This window comes from Ictidomys tridecemlineatus, chromosome 2, assembly GCF_052094955.1.
Source record: "Ictidomys tridecemlineatus isolate mIctTri1 chromosome 2, mIctTri1.hap1, whole genome shotgun sequence".
Classification (NCBI taxonomy): Eukaryota; Metazoa; Chordata; class Mammalia; order Rodentia; family Sciuridae; genus Ictidomys; species Ictidomys tridecemlineatus.
Window position 1 is genome coordinate 122,676,764 of NC_135478.1, and position 21,040 is coordinate 122,697,803.

The 21,040-nt window shown below is 38.9% G+C and overlaps 1 protein-coding gene across 4 annotated transcripts in view; it reads right to left on the reverse strand.

Annotated features, from left to right (window-relative positions):
- Egfr (epidermal growth factor receptor) overlaps positions 1–21,040 on the reverse strand; it is a 200,328-nt gene that overhangs the window by 147,100 nt on the left and 32,188 nt on the right. The window contains exon 1 of one of the 4 annotated variants that reach the window (XM_078039719.1): positions 19,130–19,369. The exons of the other annotated variants lie outside the window; for them this stretch is intronic. Within the exon in view, the coding sequence (XP_077895845.1) occupies positions 19,130–19,181 (52 nt within the window). The 5' untranslated portion in view covers positions 19,182–19,369. Of the gene's footprint in view, positions 1–19,129; positions 19,370–21,040 lie in introns of those variants that run through there. 4 annotated transcript variants of the gene reach the window in all.

The following is a 21,040-nucleotide window of genomic DNA, read 5'->3' on the forward strand; positions in this document are numbered from 1 at the left end:
TGAAGTAACAACTATCATTAGCTCCCTGGTGCCCACAAGGAAACGCAGGCGCAGATGGCTGAAAGCACTTACCAAAGCCCCACAGCTGGTAAGTGGGAGAGCTGGGATTTGCAGCTCATTTGTGTGATTCCAGAATACATGCTTTTATCTGGGATATAATGCTACAAACAAAACTGAGATCCACCTTGGGTAGGCCAAGTGCACCAAAGTTTGTGCAAAGTTTCTTAAAAAAGAAAACTCCAAGTTTACTTTTCTAGTAATGGCTATGACACTTAAATTTGATGTTATGTAAATTTAAAAATAGGTTTTCCCTTGACCTTTATAAAATATATACATTTCACTTAACTTTTCTATAGGTCCATACAAAATAAGAGTGCAGTGAAGGTCCCCGCCAGGGGGCTGGGATGTGGCTCCGTGTAGAGCATGTGTTTTATTAGCATACACAAGGCCCATGGTTCCATCTCCAGCACCAAGAAACAAAAACCAAACAAAACAAAGGGAAAAAAAAGGGAGGGGGTGAAGATCCCAGCCAGGGAGTTTTTGGTAATATGTATTCATAACTGTGGTGTCTATGCTGGACACTGCGTTGATCACAATGACGGCATAAGTATTTCAGATTTTTCTAGTACTTTTCTCACCCAGTCCAAGAGAAAAGTGTGCTGTAATATTGGCTCTATTCAATTTATGTTGCTAAGTTACTGAATATTTTGCCTTGCTTTGCCCAGAAAACTGTTAATTATTTTTAAAGAGATAAGCTAATTCTGGAACATCTTTGTATATATGCCCTAAATGTATTGAGAGTATTTTAGTAAAATATGTTTTTTTTCTTTCTTTTTCAAATAGTTTGAAGAGAATCGTGTGATTCTGTATTGATTTGGAATGACAATCTCAAATACATTTGTATTTAAACAGACTGTTCACAGTCTGAAAGGGATGATGAAACTGAATAGCACAGAGGAATTATGATGATTGTGCCAGTAAATACTGGATAGGCTGTTAAGTAGAGAATATGCTTGTCCCTATATTTTAATATACTCAGGTTGTCTAAATCCTCTGAGAGAGAGAGAGAGAGAGAGAGTTTTAGTTTTTGAACATTCTGAATAAAAAACTGAATAGGTAAAACACAATGAGAAGTAACAGAAAGCGAAAGGAAAGAAACATTCCTTCAAAATGATTTCTCTTGGCCATAAAGGCTTAACACAAAAAAAAATTTACAAAGTCAATTTTGGGAATAAGCATGTACATTTCTATAGTTTTATGAGTTTTCCACTTCCGTACATAACTAATGGAACTAAAATGAATGGATCCTTTCTTCCCCCACCTAGAAGTTCTTACGGCTTTTGAACTGTAACACCAATCCTCCAGATTCCTTTATACCTCTTCCTAACAGTGTTGGGACCTTTGGAAACAGTGTTAGCTCAGCATCAGGGGTTAGTTGTAGGGAGAGCCCAACAGGCTGACAGTATGAGAGAAGGGCCAGCATGCTAACTCTGAGGCTTGTCTCCACATTTCCTCCTGCTAGAAGCATTTGGCACAGACCTTACCTGCTCCAAGCTACTGAAACATCCAGCCTGATGTGTATACCCATGTTGCCATGGAATACAGCAAAACTTTATAAAGCTGGGATTAAATAAGATTCTTCTAGGGCCAGTCAGCTGGATTCATTCTTGTTCTTTTCCTCACCTGCTTTCCTTTCTTCCAGACTGATGTGGGGGAGGAGAAACATGTGGCAGCACACCAGTGATTCTCCACACAGAAACAACAAGACAGAGGGATAGCCAAGCCCTTAAAGTGATTTCTTCTTTTACATGGTTTCAGATTTCTTTCTGAAGTCCTAGCTCTGCAATATGACATGATCCAGATTTTTTTTTTTGCAAAAAATCATCTGCCTTATGCCTCAAATTTTTCATCTGAAAAAGGAGACCATGGAACTGGAAAATTGGGAGGTCTCCATCTGACTCCAATGTTGTTTTACTTTATAAAGGCTGTTCCTACTTTTATGGATGTCTGCTTGTTTGTATTTCTATCCCAGAACCCTGTGAGAAATTAGACAAGTACTAAGGCAATTTGATTCTTTTCCTACTCTAGTTGAGGCAACCTCAAAAACCAAATTACCTTGCTATTTATTAGGCACTGGAGATTTCAGTGAGGCAGGAAAGTAAGATGTTTTTTTGTACACAGAAATGAGAAGAAGTAGTTGATATGAAGTAGACTCAAAAGTGTACAATGTAATTATCAAAACGTAGGCTCGGCCAACCAGAAATGAAGGAAAGTACTATGCACTGGAAAGATGGAGAAAAGCAGAGCTTCTACTACTCAAAAAATATAGCATCTTCTCTTTCCATTTTCCTAGGTGCATCATGGGACAGGGAAGAAATATAACATTCAGAGAAAAGTAGGATAAGGCATGTAATATTATGCTCCTTTTACTATATAAAGGAATTAAAACTTGTTTTTCTCTCTATATTTGGGTTCATGTGCTTTTCAAGCATGTCTGAAAAATAACACAAACTGCATTGCTCTCTATTGTGTCTGAAGAACTCCAGGTGATTTCTTAGTTTGGTACATGATGTATTTCTGAAAACTTTTCTGATGAAGACCATCTGAAAATTAAGCCATGAATCAAAGAGGGGGAAGGGGGAAATGCCTACTAATGTGTTATCAAAGTTCTGTGATTTGTGGAAACAGCAGAGAGATAACTCCTGTGGTGTCCTATAAAAGGTTTTTTCCCTTTGAAAAGTAGTGAAGTCTATTCAGACACCTTCTTGGGAATACAGCATCTCCCCGCCCCTGTTTGGGTGTTCTATTTAAATTCCTGTGGATGGTGGTGCAGGCATCTGAAGCAGAGAAGAGGAACATGAAGTGGGTCTTTGGACACCATGGCATCTTGACCTAAGTGGTTTCCAAGCCTTTAGGGTAGGAAAAGTTTGAGCAGGGAGCCTGGTCTTGGGAGTTAGAGAGCCTATTGGGTTTGATGTGCCTGGTCACTGTGGGCCTGTGCAACGCCACAGTAGTGAAAGCCAGGGATAGGGCAGAGCAAGGGGTCTTTTCAGGATGGACACATGCTAGATATCACCATGAACTTAGCAAATACCTACTTTCTGTTTTTCTAGAGTCATTTATTGTTTATTCAGCAAATGTTGAGTCATACCCTATTTGGGGGGTGGGTGTGGTGGTGTACCAGGGATTGAGCCCAGGGCAATTAAGCATTGAGCAACATCCCTAGCCCCTTTGTATTTTAAGACAAGGTCTCACTAAATTGCTTACAGCCTCTCTAAGTTGCTTAGGGCCATGCTAAATTGCTGAGGCTTGCCTTGAATTTGCAATTCTCCTTCCTCAGTCACTGGGATTAGAGGCATGTGACACCACACCCAGCTATGGCTTCCTTTAATTTAGCTGAGCACAGCCTGTCTAGAAAGCAAGCAACACCTGTATGAAGTTTTCTTCTTTACATGCGCAGCAGTTTCAGGAGAATGAATTGTCTTTATCATCTGAATTTTCAAAGAAAATTATCCAGAGAAACTCCACTAGGTTTTTGTTTCTGAAATAAAAATCCCATCTTAAAAGATTACAATAAAGCTTCCTACCCATCTCTGTAATTGATCTGGAAGTGAAAGTCTGAAACTTTATAAGACCTGATCTCATGATTATCTCTGAGGAAATGGTAACAAAAAAAAAAAATGGACACTGTTCCCAAAGGGTTCCAGCAGTTCAAAAATAAATCAACACACCTGGGCTCCAAATATATTTCCTCTACTTCTCACTCCTACTCCTACCCTTCTACCAATTCTTTTTACACCTCTCATGCAGGGGTGATGAGGTCTTCTAACCTCACCCTCTGTCTCTACTCATAACTTCATCCAAATTTGTTCTTAGAGTTGACAGAATGTTGTCTCTTGGTCAGTGGGTTATTCACCATTTCAGTCATCTGTGGGTAATGTGGACACCATGTCTCACTTGCTCTGGTTGGGTGATAGCTTCAGAAAAGATTCAAGGGAGAAAATCAGAATTATAACTACCATGGGCATTTCCTCATGGAGTATCCAGCTAGTTGACCATCAATGTGACCTTGACATGGGCAATCTTGGCTTTGACCTTGTCCTGAGTTTCACTCTATGTGTAGAAAACCATTGTTACGTCAGGAACCACTACTATCAGAAATAACCAAAGCCAAGAAAAACATTATGCCATATGAACCTAAGGAAGCAGGAAATAAGATTTTGGAAGAGAAAAGAATAGGGATGCTAGGGACAAATTTCATCTTTGTAACCTTGATTTACAGTACAAAAACTCAATATCAAGTAAAAAGTCTATGAGGGCTATATAAAACAGAATGATGCTGTTCACTGAAGAGTTTTATATGTTGGAAATTACTATTGTTCTGGTGTTTCAGAGCAGAAAAACAAACACCAAAAGGACCACTCTTCTTTTCACTAAAGAGTATCCTTAACACACACACACACACACACACACACACACACACACACAAATGAATGGTAACTATGGATGGGTTAACTAACTTGAGTGTGATAATCAATACACAATGTGATATCAAATCATGTTGTACACTTTGAACACATATAATTTGTTTATTGATTAAATATTTTAAAATGAAAATAATTTCCCTTAGGAAAAAATAAACAAGTTATAGTAGCTAATTTATTGCATAGCAATATAAATCGTTATTATGACTGAATTGTACACTTAAGAACTGGTTAAGACAGTACATTTTATATTATATGGATTTTACCACAACTTAAAATTTAGAAAAATTTTTAAATTCTATTTAGTTATTGATCTTTCAGTCCTTATTCCATCGTCTGACAAGAATGCTGCTGTGAGTGGGGGAGCAAGCACTGTTCCCACCTAGTAGGTGAGGAAACCGAGGATGCAGAGCCAACCAAGATCATGGGTCAGCCACTAAGTGGTGGCACTGAGCTATACACACAGACCTACCTGATGGTAAGAATGTCTGCCTCAACATCCTGACTCCCGGAATGAGTAACCTCAACATGGAGGTCTGTAATTTTAATCTACTTGAAGATACTATTTATTTTTTAAGTTTTGAAATGCCTGTATGTATGTGAATCATGGGTCTGTTTTCTGGCTGTATCACTTTACAAACTTCAGAAGTGCACGCACCATTAGACTTCCTTCCAGTCTATTGTAGAGGAAGAGGAACTATGCAAGTGACTTCCAAGAGCAGCCAGAAGAGGCTGACGTTTACATGGCTGAGGGACTTGTGCTAAGGTGGCGATGTCTTATTTGTGAATCTACAGCATTCTGTGTTAGAAATGAGAATCAGCAACAGTTGAGGAAGGGGAGAGAAGAATTTAGATTTTCTTCCTAATATCAACCTAAGAACCAATGACTTTTTAAAATATTTATTGGCTCTTTTTATTTTAAATGACAGTAGAATCCATTTTGATATATACCATATTGCAGTTAGAACCCCATTCTTGGGGGATGATGGTGGGATTCACTCTAATGACAGAACCAATGCTTTTGAACTGGCCTTTTTGTAATCCAGCAAACCAACTTAACAGTTTTCAAAAAAGAAAACCTCCACAACATGTGAAAGATAATTTGTTGCTGTGGGTTATTCCTTGGAGTAATATTGGTTGTGACTTTTAGTTAAATGGAACTAAGATTTGGGTGCTGCAGGCTGATATACTCATTGGCTAAGAATTCAATACCCCTGACCAAGTACCCTGGTCCTGTCTCTTCTGCCTACATCAATTTGCCAGAGCACATTTCTCTCTCTCTCTCTCTCTCTCTCTCTCTCTCACACACACACACACACACACAATCTATCTATATACATACATATGTGTATGTATATATATATATACGTATATATATATATAAATATTTATTTAAAAGAGTAGTGAAAAATCTGAAAAGAAGCCATGACAAATGACTGATTTGTTATCAAATGCCACATTATTTCTAGACATGAAATTAGAATATGGTTATTTGCAAATGTTTACTAATAAGGACATTAACAGCTGCTCAAGGGTAAGGAGTCTTTTCAAATGAATAAAAGGGGGACAAAAGGGATTGCAGCTTTAGTTTGCAGGGCAACTCTCCAATGCCCCGGGAGACATTTTTGGTACCTTAGACATGATATCTGCATTAAACTTGAATCATGTGGTCACTCCTAGGGAAAACAATGTATTAGAAGGTCAATGGCTTTTTGGAAGAGTTTTTACTTTTCATAATACATACTGAGGCAGGATTCAGAAAGAATTCCCAGGGTTGTAAAGGAAGGCAAGAGCGAAAGGAATGTAGCAGCCGGGAATGATTTTAGAATGACGGAGGCTCTATGACTCAACTTCATTTGGTTAAAAAAAAAGTTTCACTTACTATGCCGTCCCCAGTGCCTTCAGCTCTGCCATGTGTGTCAAAAGCATGTTGGTGCACAAGTGGGAAGACAAAATGCTAATCCCTCCCTGAGGTCTGTGCCCCTAAGTCGCCTGACACCTTCTAGGGATGCTTCCTGTCATCTCTGGTTGTAGTCACTACAAGAGTTAACATGTTTACAATGTGATTCACCCTGCCATGATCTCAAGCTATTTCTTGTTCCTTTTGCAGTCGGAACCTTATAATGAATACTTTCAAAACTAGGAAACACTGTCAGTTTTTAATGACTTTTCAACTCTTGCTTTGTAATTTTCAGTTTTTAAATATGTCTTTTAAAAAATTCAAATGTGTTAACAGCCACCCAGATATACGGAGTAAATCCTTCTTTCAGATTAATAAATTAGAGGTTTTGGAAACTCATTAACTCTTTAGACTCTCCCATGCAGCTCACGGGTCCAGGGAATTTCCACATGGCACATGAGTCACCGGCAAAGGTTATTCTTCGCCCACCCCCTCTTCCCCGGGAATAATTTACTTAGAACATCCTAGTGTTTATTCATTAAAGTCCAGAATGCAGCAAAAATCTCCAGTGAGAAATTCCAGAATTACATTTCTTAGAAAATAGAGGGGAAATCTTCATCAGATCCCTCCCCCCCCACGTATCAGGGATCAAGGGAACATCAAAAATGGGGACATGCTTATCTCTTGGGTATGTGTGTTATTTGCTGTAACATAAATGATGAAGCCTGCTAGTTTTCTATTTTCTTTGGCCTTAATCCCCTGACATCTCCTTCACTTTATACTTTGATATGAAAATTTCTAAAATTTAGAAATCTAAGAGCAATTAGAAAATCTATCTCTGTGTTGTAAGTAGCCTTTACCTTGTTATGTAATTACTTCACTATCTCTTCTTGTAGCTGTCAGGCTTTTTAAATCCCTTGTGTAAAATATAAGAGCTTCTGACTTCTAATTAGGTTTAAATTGTGTCTAAATTAAGAGCAAATGGGCACTGAGTGAGAGTCTGAAGGACCTACTGAAACAGAAAGTACACAAATGCTCGCAGAATCACTTTAAGATCTTTGGTTGCTTCTGTGTGTTTTTGTTTGTACTTCAAAACGGGAGAAACAGACTCTGAAACAACAAAGGGCCCTCTCTGGATGTCTGGATACTCATTGATCCACCTTAACAAAGCAACACAGAGGCCCTGTGCAAAATACCCAGTTCTGGATTTAGTGAGATTGCAAGGAATACCCCCATTAAATTATGTTCCATGTGTGGATGGCAAAGTTTGCATAATTGGCATCCTGGTGGGAAGAACATGACACAATTATTATGAATTAAAATTACATATATGTGACAATCAAATATGATCTGTGAGGAATACACCAACCTATCACTAACCATTCCTTTATATGTGCAGCTGAATATAAACCTGTAGGATTTTTTTTCATTAAAATTCAAATAGTGAAGACATAGTTTTTCAAGAGATATATGCTATTGTATCTCAAAATTTGGTATTTACTTAGATATAGAAGTTTCTTCATGGAAGATTCATCATTTTTTTTTTCAAAAAAAAAATCTCCTATGATGTCAGGCTAGTAGACTTCTACATCTTGATATATTTTTTTGCTATTAGCTTTTTACTCCTCTAGGGTTGCATGTAGAAGTGAACAACCCAGAAAACATGTAGTATCAAGTACACAATACCAAAAGCTACTGTGCTGATTGAGCTTTCCTGGACAATTCTCTAATCCCAAGGAGGGCACTGGTCTTCCTCCTACTTAAACTAAGTCTGTTTTGTGAATAGCTAATCTTTGTAAATCACTCAATCCTCTTCTTCTCTCCCTGAGCAGGTCTGATATTGAAACTGGCATTTTCTTTCTTGCTGCTGATTTTCTTCTGTTTACCAGGCTGACACTGGGCAGAGCATGGTTGATTTCAAGATGGCCCCATCTCAGAAGGCCAAGAATAACTGTGTGCTGATGGCAAAATGCTCCAAGAGGACCACTTGGGAAGAAAACTATTTCCATAAGTGCAGGTTTAGTGTTCACTTAAAAAATCTATTTATTGCTCATTAAATTTCCTCCCCCACACCTGGTCTTTTCATTTGAAACACACTTGCCCCTGCACAATTCTACCTCTGTCCAGAGAATTCTGTATCATTTCAATGACATCAGCACATGTGGTTTCATATAAATTATGGACCAAAGTAGAACAAAAGTCTGAACCTAAATGACTTCACCAGGGAAGAAGATTCAAATAAGGAGGAAATGCAGGGGAGAGAAAATATGCCAAAAATCAGAAAGAGATGAAAATGAGAGGAGGTAAAGAGAGCCAGTTTAATGAGGTCAGTTGTTCTTGCTTCCGGGCACAGATTTCTTAATTTCTCATATTTTCTGAAACTTGACCCTTGTCTGTTCTTTCCATTTGACCCTAAATGAAGAGAATGGAGACACTAACGTGGTGTAATGCAGCAAACAGACTTTGGCAGCTACGGCCCTGTGCTTAAAATTGGGATCTGTGAGTTTGTTGGGAAATTATTTTACATCTCTGATTTTCCCTACTTCCTCGCCATTGTAAAGGGAACCATGATGTTGCTCTTCAAGCTAATTTTAAGCACTGAAATGAAAAAAAAAAAATGTGCTTCTAGCACAGTTCCTGTCATGAGACAAGCATAAACAACACTGTACCATTCATCTTATATGGGTATCAAAAACTCCACAAACTTTGCATTAAAAGTACATTTCCAGGCTGGGTACAGTGGTGCACTCCTGTAATCCCAGAGGCTCAGGAGGCTGAGGCAGGAGGATCTCGAGTTCAAAGCCAGCTTCAGCAAAAGTGAGGAGCTAAGTAACCCAGTGAGACCCTGTCTCTAAAATAAAATACAAAATAGGGCTAGGGATGTGGCTCAGTGGTTGAGTACCCCTGAGTTCAATCCCTGGTAACACTGCCCCCGCCAGAAAAGTGTATTTCCAAGTACAGAGTACAGCATTGCATTTTAAATAGGTTTTCAAGGATGCAACAAATCAGTTTTTGTTACTTCAATGAATTGAGGGAGGAAAGGAGGCACCTAGGAATCCAGAACAACCTCCTCAAAAAATAATATGATGAACATGTAGTAATATGTGGTTCTTTACTGGATTATCAAATACAATCCAAGTGACACAAATGTAATGGAAGCAAGCAGCACAAAGGGATATTTGTGTACTTTTCAACGCAGGTGAGAAAACAAACATTCATATATTTGATAATGTATAAAATGATAATAATACATTAATTGGCTAATGATTTCTCAGGCTCCGATCTTTCAGGAAAGGATTAAAAGAAGAGTACATGGGCTGTGGAGTGCTTCAGTTCTCTACCGCTTAACCCTTTCATGCCTGAGTATCACTCCAGTGTTGACTTACATGCCTCTAAACCAAAACCCCTGCCTTTTACAGTGAGCCATGAGAACAAGAGACTCTGTGACTGTTTCCTGTCACGTTTCTGAAAACTAATCTTAACTGAGAAATGAATTATCCTTCTCTAGAAAGTCTTGGGAGTTGCTGGTTCTGGGATTGACAACTAGCTCTTCCCACCTTTCTTGCCTCTGCACTTTTTGGTTTTTAAGGTAGAATTCTTATTTTTCAGTTATATCTTCAGGTTCAAGTTTCTCTTTTGGTTCCCTGGATTCTTTTAGTTCTTCCTTCAAGGTGCCAAATGTCCCTAAAACTGAGATCAGAGTTTTGTGACCTTGGACATTTAGATATCCCTCCTCAATTCTAGCCTACAATGAGTGAGCTCCAAGCACCATCAATCCAACAATTCCATGCACTTAGTGACACTTAGTCTCTGCAATTTTTAAGTGGGTTCATTTCTTGTGTGCTGCAAAAGTTGTGTTAATCAAGTTACAAATTGTATGTAGTAGGTTACAGATATTAGATTGTACTTGAGGTATCTTCTTCCATCTTTTAGATAAGGTTGTCTTGTTCCAAAAACCCACATATGGAAAATGAAGATCCACACAGAGATATGTTTATCTCTATATAGAGATCAATACATATGTATGTACATATATCACATATGTTCTGTATATATTATATATGTATACATATATATGTATATACATTATGTATATATGTATATACTTACGTATATATGTTGTGTGCGTGTTTGTGTACATATGTATGTGTATATGTATATATGTATGTATGTGTGTGTGTGTGTATATATATATATACATGTCCTTTGAGACCCTCAACCATGGGAGGGAAGAGTTGTCTCACACACAGCAAATCTGGTTTAGAAAACACTCCTTTAATCAGAGCAAATAAATGCAAGCTGTGTAAGAGGTGAAATGAAAGCGAGATCTGAGTTATAATATCAGATTCACTGTTGTTGTCTTTTCCTCTGTGGTTTAAAATTTACCTCGACATGGAAGAATTGTACTGATAAAGACACAAACTGAGGTTATGTACATTGGAGTTAATTGGAAGCAGCTGAGAACAGTGGGAAGAAAAACTGTCCACATTTGGACAATTGCTTCTCTTATCGTGGGTGGGCCAGTTCGTGAAGGCTCTGTAGCCTCCTTAGGGCCGGAACTGAATTGCAATGCATAACTTACAATAAAAGTCAGAATCCTCATTCATATAAGAGACCTACACTTCCAGTACTAAACGGCTTATTAAATAAAAGGAATAAAATCCATTCGATTTCCTTTCAGTAATTCACTTTATGTGGCATGTTGTTTTCCAATACAAATATTGCTGGTGGAAAAATAGTCACAAAGAGCAGCTCACACAGGCTGTAGTTTGTGCCTTGTTTAAGTGGCATAGGAGCATCTCCCAACATACAGTCCAACTTCCTTAGGGTCATTTAAAGATTGATATATGGCAGAAGATAAAATAAATTATATCTGATCATGTCTGAGATCCATAATTAAATATAACGATAATTTGCTGAACTCCTACTCTATGATAACCAGCAAGTGTACGTAATTGTTGATGTTCACATGGCCACACAGTTGGTAAAAGGAAGAGTTGGTACTGACCCCTGCTCTCTCCAGACTATGCTATATCCAGAGTCACAAAAGCCTATCCATATATTTTTCACAGGAAATTGCATCATTACCATGAGAGCAAGGCCAGACACTCATCTAAAATCCGCTGTCTAACTTCTTAGAAGAAGATACATAATCAATCAACAAATATATGAAAAAAATGTTCAGGATCTCTAGTAATTAGAGAAATGCAAATCAAAACTACTCTAAGATTTCATCTCACCCCAGTCAGAGTGCCAGTTATCAAGAATATAAACAACAATAAGTGTTGGCAAGGATGTCAGGAAAAAAAACACACTCATACATTGCTGGTGGGACTTCAAATTGGTGCAGCCAATATGGAAAGCAGTCTGGGGATTCCTTAGAAAACTTGGAATGAATCACCATTTGACCCAGCTATCTCACTCCTCAGTCTATACCCAAAAGACTTAAAAACAACATACTACAGTGACACAGCCACATCAATATTTATAGCAGCTCAATTCACAATTGCTAACTATAGAACCAAACTAGATGCCCTTCAATAGATGAATGGATAAAGAAACTGTGGTATATATACACAATGGAATATTAGTCAGCATTAAAAGAGAATAAAATTATGGCATCTTCAGGTAGATGGATGGAGATGGACAACATCATGCTAAGCAAAATAAGCCAATCCCCCCACCAAAAAAACAGGGGCTGAATGTTTTCTCTGATAGGTGGATGCTGATTCATAGTGGGGCTGGGGTGGAGGGGCAGGAAATGGGATGAATGTAGGAACTTTGGATGGGGCAAAGGGGAGGTGGAAGGGGGTTAGAAAGGTAGGAAAGATGGGGAATAAGATGAACATCATTACCCTAGGTACATGTATGATTGCACGAATGATGTGGCTTTACTTCATGTACAACCAAAGAAGCAAAAAATTCCGCTCTCTTTGCGTACAATGAATCAAAGAGCTTTCTACTATCACGTATAGCTGATGAGAACTAATTAAAAAAAGAAACAGTTAAAAAAATGAAAAATAAAATCTACAATCTATCCAAGAGCCAGTCCATAACCATCCTAGCCTCCTGAAACACAAGGTGAAAAGCAAGTAAAACAGTTTCCTCAAATAAGGCAAAAAAAAAAAAAAAAAAAAAGAGAAACCTACTTGTGGTCACACTTGTGGAGTGATAGTTATTAGATCTTGAGTTCTTGAAATAGTTGGTATTCCACAAACTAAGATGGAAGGGAAAGACACTTAGACAAGGTAAATTTAAACTTTTCCGGCATCATTAGAGTTTCCTAATAAAATGTGGGCCTTTGAAAATATCAACATTTTACTGTGAAATTCAAAAATTTACCATGAGAATCCAGTAATTTTATTTCTGGTTCTAGACCACAAAGAAATAATCTGAAGAGAAAAATGATTTTGTGCAAAACTACTAAAGCACTATTGAAAACAGAAATGTCAGGAAACCACATAAATTGGCCCAAGAAAGAATGGCTGAACTAACTAGAAGGAATTAATGAAATAAAATCATATAACTTTCCAAAAGCATATAAAACTGTACACTTATGATAGATAAAATGTTGAATGACATAAATATATTCAAATTAAAGTGTTCTTCTGTGGGGACAAGGATTCCCCCTACGGGTCCTTCTCAGTCACCTTAGTTTTACTTAGGTGGCAGGTGGCATGACATACCTTAGTCCTTCAATCTCCAAGAAGCACCCAGCAGATACTCAGTGCATGCTAAGAGGACCTCTCTGCTTTTTGCTGCCCTGGACCACGGCTGTGCTGGAAGGGAGCCCTTGGTTTCTATGTCTCCAGTCCAACTTTTCACTCAGGCCTCATCTGCGTCAGATATGCCCAATGTCCACTTGGCACCTTTCTGTGAAAATGACTGTTTTCATAAAATGATGATGCAGTGCAGAAGACTTCTTGCAAAAGTCTGCTTATTCATGCATATATTCAAATATTTACTCAACAAGTTATGGAGCACCTGCTAAAGGTAGTGATTTTATATTATCATAATATGGCACAAATTCAGTAAGGCAAGGAGTAAGAATCAATACATTGAGTAACAGGTTAAGTGACTGCCAGAAGCTTAGAGATGAAGGAGGGACAAATAGGTAGAGCATCAATAAGGGCAATGAAACTACTGTGATACTATCGTGTTGGATATGTGCCATATACATTTGTTAAATGTATATGTACAACACCAAGAGTGGACCCTAATGGAAATGGACTTCAGTTAATCATGTATCACTATTGGCTTTGCAATTCTAACAAATGTGACGTAACAATGTAAGATGTTAACTACAGGAGAATCCTGCAGGAAGGAGGGATGAAGGGAGACAGCATCTGTGGGAATTGTGCATTTCCCAAACAGTTTTTTACAAACCTATAACTGTGCAAAAAATATTCAAGTATTTAATTTACTAGTTTATTAACAATAAATTAATAATTAATTAATTTAAGAAAAGTCCTGCTACACTTCTTATTGATGTTATCAAGGAGGATTGGATTCCTGGTACTTTTTTTACTTGGAAATTTTAAAATGCATGTTGTGTGGCTGGAAGACTATCTCCCAGAAATTAACAGGTAACATTTAACCCCATGTTCAATTCCATTTTTGTGTTGGAGGTCACATGATTCTCACTTCATCTGCGAGTTTGGAAACTCAAGAGGCAGCACTACACCCAGCAGAAAAAGGATTGAAATTCTGATTTTCCTGATTTATTTCAGCCTTACCATAAAAGAACACATTATTCTTTCTTTGTTTCGGTAGAGCCCTTTAGACACATATTTTTAAAGTTACTAAATCAACATTTATCAAGTTAAATTCTTAATTGAGGTATTTTAATATAGTATATTTAAATAACATACTTAGATATATAGTTTAATAACAAAATGATTATTGGTTGTGGTCAATAACAAAACTAACACTTGATTAGATTAATGAAAAAAATAAAACTAACAACTGCCTTCAAATAACTTTGATGAACTATTTTAAAAGAACAGATTGCTCTGGGGATGGACTTAGTGCTTCTGTGTCTTAAATCTCAGCATGTTCCTCACCATGTGACCTTTCACTCAAAACAGAAGGTATTTTACTACAGCAGTCTGCAGTAGGAGACAGGAGTCCTCCTCCTTCTAGTCTCCTTGGAATGTAAAAACAACACTACAAAGCTAAGGAACTAATGAAATTTAGTGAAGTCAAATACAATGTTATAATGAAACACCCCCTACCACCACACAGACACACACACACACACACACATATACTGTGTCTCTCCAAATCCACTTTTATTCTAATTAAAAATCTTAGCACTTTTGTAGGCTCTGGGAGAGTGGGTGGGGTTTTATTTAACTGCATTACCAAAAAAATCCAAGCTGCAGACCTTAATATAAATAAAATGGTTGAAATCCTGAGCTCTGTTAGCTTCTGAAATGCTTCTATCAAGAGATGTTTGGAGTCCAGGAAACCCAGTTTCCAGTGAATGTGGGCTCCTCGAAGAACTATCCACCCCAACTTTGCTTGAATACTTTCAGAGTGTGGTATTCAAAACTTTATGAAAAGCAAAATCCATTTTAAGATCATTCTAGCTGTTTGTAAAATTCTTTCTTAAGCTGATCCAAATTTGCCTCCCTATAAACTTCAGACCCTTTTAGTTAGTCCTCTGAAGCCAGAAGAGTAAGTATATTTTTTTCTCCATCTTAGTACTTTCTGCACTTGTGGACAGCTATCGTATCACCTTTATGTCTGTCCTCTGTGCTGGACCCCTCTTCTTTGACTACTCTTTGAATGAATTCTAACTCTCTACACCCTCAGCTACACTCAACTTTACAAACACTAGCTTGCCATGCTTCCTTAAAAATGTGCCTTGAGTTACATACTATATTCCACACACATTCTGAGCAGCACTGGGCATAGTCAGATGATTAATTCCTGAATTTGAGACACTGTACTTTTATTAATAGACTCAAACATCCATGCCACTGTTGTTGGCTCATATTGAACTTACATCCAACCAAAACACCCAGATCTTTTTCACACTTATGTAATTGGTGTTTTTCATTCCACCAGTCACTCAACAAATACTGCCCTCAGGAAAATTATTTCCACACCAAAAGCTGTCAGTTTCCATAAGATGACTGAGAGACAAATAGACTAAGGAGACACGTGGACTTTTGACCTACAAGTTGAACCTGGAATTATACTTTTCCATTAATTTAAAAGGTAACTATATTATATATCAGTGGGTTGTTAAAGTGCAAAGCACATGGAATTCCATTGATCAGTGAACTGGGAATCACAGTAGACAAATGAGGTGAAATTCCATCACATTTCAGTCATATGCTCAAATGGATTTGTTTAGAGGGGCAGAAAGTTGATTTTTGAGGAAAAAAAATGGGATCGTCACTATATAAACAGCACTAGCAAGTACTTTTCTGACTATGCCACAGCACACAAGCTCCTTAGTTTCTTCATGTACCCTACATATTAAAATAGAAGGAGCTGGGCCTGGTGGTGCATACCTGTAATCCCAGTGACTCAGGAGGCTGAGGCAGGAGGATCACAAGTTCCAGGACAGCCTCAGCAGCTTAGCAAGGCCCTGAGCAACTTAGTAAAGACCCTATCTCGAGATAAAAAAAAAAAAATAGAAAAGGATTGGGGATGTAGCCCAGTGGTAAAGCATCCTTGGGTTCAATCCCCAGTACCAGAAACTTGAAAAATAAATGAAAACAGAATGGTTATCTATTGTACATAAATACCCAATATACTCAAGAATTTCCAGAAAGTTAAAACTACCAAAATTATGATAGCCTTTCAAATCTATGTATCTTTATGTCTGTATAATATTCCTTTTTTTCAGTCTGTTCTCTCCTATGTGGTTTCCCGAATTTTGTGGATTGTTTGTTAGGAGCTTTAATTGGTAAAGTGCTAAAGAATCGATTCATTATAGAGCAAGTTCACACTCAGAGCTGAAAGGAACCCAATGGATCCGCCAATCCAAGGTTTTACTACACTGATGAGGATATTGAAGCCCCTATGGGCCACTGTTCAATCACTCCAGCATGCTGAGCAAGGTGACTGAATAAAGCTCAAGAAATTGGCCTCAAGTAGGTGGAAGTCAAAGTGAGAAGACAAAACACAGGTGAACATAAGAGAAAGTGACACAGACTTGAAGGAGTTCAAGATGAAGATCCATGTAGATGACACTGATTTTTGACCCTGCTGTCTGTGTATGTAGACTGTTGGGTGAAAAAGGAAGAGGGAGAGGTGAGAGTAAAAGTTGGATAAGAGATGTGGGTCAGCTCAAGGAATGGCTCATATTTATAAGAAAAATATGCATAGGTACCATTACATATATCATATGTCGTAACAACTGTGGGAAACAGTGTATAAATCACACATGGGTGCTAAATGAGTTAATGCACAACTGTAAATGTGAATCCAGATGATTTCACTGAATCCAGATGATTTCAATTTTGAATATAATAAAGGGTTCCATCCAAAAGGTTTAAATAGCTGGTAACACTCTGAAAGTGACATATTAGATCAGTGATAACTCTAGCTACATATTATAAATCTGGAAAGCTTTTATTCATTCATTTATGTATTTATTTACTTACTTACTTACTTACTTAGTGTATGTACTTGAGATAGGGTCTCACTATATTGGCCAAGATGGCTTTGAATTCCTAGGTTCAAGGGATTCTTCTGCCTCAGTCTTCCAGTGGAGAATTTTTAAAAAGATACCTATAAGGTCCTACCCCAAACCAATTATGACAAAATCCTAGGGTTTGGAGCTCAATGTAGATATTTTTAAGATTCCCCTAGTGATTTCAAAGTGCAGTCAAGGTGGAGAACTATTGATTTGGAGATTGCTCTGGAAGTCCTATACATAGGCCCTAAAGATGGAGAATGAGAGATGGGGAGGACAGAGTTACAGCCCTTCTCTTAGAACCAGCGAAAGTCTGTCATCATGGGGACCTAAAGGAAGGTCTGAGTGAAGTAGGGCAAAATGGGAAGTTGAAGATGGCACTGGGTGTGTGACTCAGGTGCATCCATGAATGGAAGTGTGATTCCCCAGCACATGGCAGGAGGGATGCACCTAGACAAGCTGAATGCAAAGGGTGTGCAAGTGCAACTGGCTCTCCAAACAGAGGGCACAGAAGGCTAAGCTGCTGGCAAGGGCTCTTCTTCTGAGGTCAGGGATGGCCACTATGAATGCAGGAGAGCATCTGGAGAGAGAAGCATGTAAACCAGGAGAGTCCTAAGAGAACAGAGAAGTAGCAATGCCAGGAAGACGCCGGGATGTACAACCACGTTTGGAATGTGAGCGAAGAGGCAGCATCCTGGCCACTGCCCCAAGTGCCAAGTCCACACTTCCTTGAGCAGGTTTCCCACATTTGTGCTTATTGTGGAGCCACAGCTCAGAAAGAATGTCCCAGTTTTAAGAACAAGAGACATGGTAAGCATTTTCATGCCCTGGAGCTTCAGCCTTACTGACCTGTCAAGAACCATGGTTCAGTGGCTTCCCTTTTTCTGAGCCCCAGATCCTGCAGGTGAGCCAGGAAAAAGTGGGCACTTAGGAACTGCTGGCGTAGCTAAATGAAAGTCATGCTCTGCCCAGATTCATGCCATTCCTTTCTGAACAAACATGGAATTTCCTGCTGTCTTAAAAGTGGTTTTCGATCCTCAAGTGGTGTTTTCTAGGCAACCTTAACTCAGGGCTGCACATTTCAAAGAGAGGACAAATTGGGGTTGAAATTTTGAGAAACCTGCTCAAGGTCACCCAAGGGTATGTTGGGGGTTGCACTGCAGACTAATTCATTGTTCCTTCTTATAGAGAATTTGAGAGGCATGGGGTAGGTGGTCTGAAGGAGTGAAGCCCATAGAGCCAGGAGTAATTGGGAATGTTCAGACCTTCCAGAAAAGAGTTACATTTGGAGCCCAGGACAGCGAATGAACAAAAACAGGTAGTCCTTTAAAGCAGGGCTTTCCTCTTTGAAGGTTGACAGAAATCCCTGGCATCTCCCACACTCAGAAATTGTTAATACACATGGAAAATATTCTACTAAGAGGGAGGGAGGGAACTTCTCCTTTCTGCAAGTTGGAGAAAATGAAAACTCTCCCTTAGAGATGGAAGAAATCATTACCATCCCCTGAGAATCAGATCGGTCTGCTACAAATAAAATTAGTTCATTGTAAAACAGATCAGTTAAGAGCATAAAAGAAAAATAAGAAGTGTGAGCTCATGTGAATCACCTGAAGGGAAAGGCTGGGAATCAAATGTCCTCCCGGGAAATGCTCTACCCCAAAAGACAAAAGGGACTCTGGGCTGGGGAGAGGAACAAGCCTGGCCCAGCAAGGGCAGTTGGGATTTTCAGACTAGCGAACTTTTGCGTTTTAATTGCAACCTTTGCTTTTTGGCCCCAGAGAGTTTGCAGGTATTAAATAATCCCCATTTCCCCCTGATCTACAAGAAAGTTCTGGGACCAGCCAGGGTATATCCTCAAGTCTCCCAGTATACAGGGCAGAGAGCAGCTGCCTTGCTCACCTAGTCTCCTACCCCAGGTGTACTGTTTTGTTTCTAAAAGTGGAAAACAGTATTAAACTGAGCTGTCTAATGAAATAGGCGCTGTTCTGTAATCGCTTTGTCAAAGTTCTGGGAATAGAAAGTTCTGGAAAGAAGGCAGCTCCAATGACTGTTAAAACTGGAAAGTTAAACAAAAGCCAAAAAGATACTCACATTGCAGAGTGGTCTTGAAAAATTGCCACGGGCAAATAAAATTCCAGGGCATACGCTTATATACCAGTCACCATCCTTTGGACTTGAGCTCACATATTGGTTATGCAGACAGCAACTCCATCTGTGCCCTTAGTTTTATTTCTCAATATTCATCATTCCTTCCCAGTGGTTAAGAGAGTCCCCCAGCTCCCGGAATTGATGGGTAACTTTGAGAATGAATAGGGCTATGAAGTTTTATTTACTCAAACATGAAGTTATAACACTGAAGCATGTCAAAGAACCACAGGGATTTTTCCTTAAATAAGCAAAACACACATTAAACTGGTAATAATTAAAATAGTCTGCCCTAAAGAATGTGCAATGGGTTGCATTTTCTCCTGGACCTAAGAAAGGCAAATATTCTCTAAGAATCAGCAAGCCAAAATAACATTTTCTCCAAAATTGCATCCCTAATATGTCTGAAGGACAATCTTTTCAGAGATTTAGGAAAGATGACTCTTCTGATAGTGACAATCAAGTCCTAGCCTGCTATCCTTTCCTGCTCACAACTTCACTTTAAGATCTCTAAAGATTTGACCTCCTTGGTTGAAGCAGGAACAAGTCAAAAGAGACAAAATCTGGGCAGATTCTCATTTGCAGAATAGGTCCTCCACCTTTGTTAGTCCCAAGATAGTGGGCAGAGGCCCCTGCTGCCTCTACCTGCAACTTTACCAGCAGCACAAAGGACTTGCCTCCTCCATACTCCTTCACACACCCCTTTACTCCTATGCTATTTCAACCATTATGTGCAAAAGCCTCACCAGCTCTTCACTACTGCAAAAGCAAGTGAGGTCAGTAACATTTCCCTGCCTTTTTTAACTTGTTCTGCCAGGGATCCACGTGCCTGAACTTGACACAGCCAGCATCAGCTCCGATTACACTCATTATTATTAACTATTGATTGAATGACTGATTATCAAAACTATTGAAAGTAGTCTGACTTCTGAACAATAACAAAGGGTAAAAATAGCATATCAAAGATGGGAGCTCACAATCAAGAGTGTGGAAACATTGCCTCCCAGAGAGTCTATCTCTCGGTGTGTTCAATTAATGAATACGTAGTGTAGAATGAAGGAAGTTTGTGCAAGTCTCTCTTGAGAGACTTGGAGCAGGCTGCTCCTTATCACAGATATACAATCACAGGTATGGTACTCTTCTGTGTGAGACCTTTAATATGTCCAAGAGAGGGAAACTTCATGCCATTTTACAGAAGAGGAAACTAAGGCCTAGGGAGAATAAGCAACTTGACCAAAGTCATCCAGGTGAAGTAAGGGGCTGGGATCTAGGCTCTCTTGTTCTCAATCCAGTGTGCTGTGTGTCATTCAAACTGCCATCAGGTAGGTGCTGAGCTCTGTGGGCAAACAGCCAAAAGAAGCAGAGAAAGCTCAGCTCTCATGGAGCTGGCATCTAGTTGGACAGATACTGAAAGAACAAACAAACAATCCTGTAAGGTGAGAAGGAGCCTGCAATTGAAGATCTAGGAGAGAAGTTTTTCAGGGAAAGAGAACAGCTTGTGCAAAGTCCCCCAGGGGAGAAAAAATCTTCAGTTTGAGAAAATAAGCAGTGGCAATGCAGCTAGCATCAAGCAATCCAGGGGACAATGGGGTACTATGACACTGAAGAGCTGGCCAAGGCCTGATCACATTGGTTCTGCTCTTCAAAAGTTTTCTTTAACCTTAGGCTGGTCATAACTTGATCAAAGAAAGCTGCACCCTGTCTTTAGGTCCCCTGGGCCACGACTGACATGCAGGTCAATTCACTGGTGAACAAAGGAAATTCATGCAAAGAGTACTGGCCTTGGCCATAACTATAGTCTGCAAAAGAACAACTTGACAAGGGTTCCCCCAAGGGTCACCACCAAAGTGATATTTC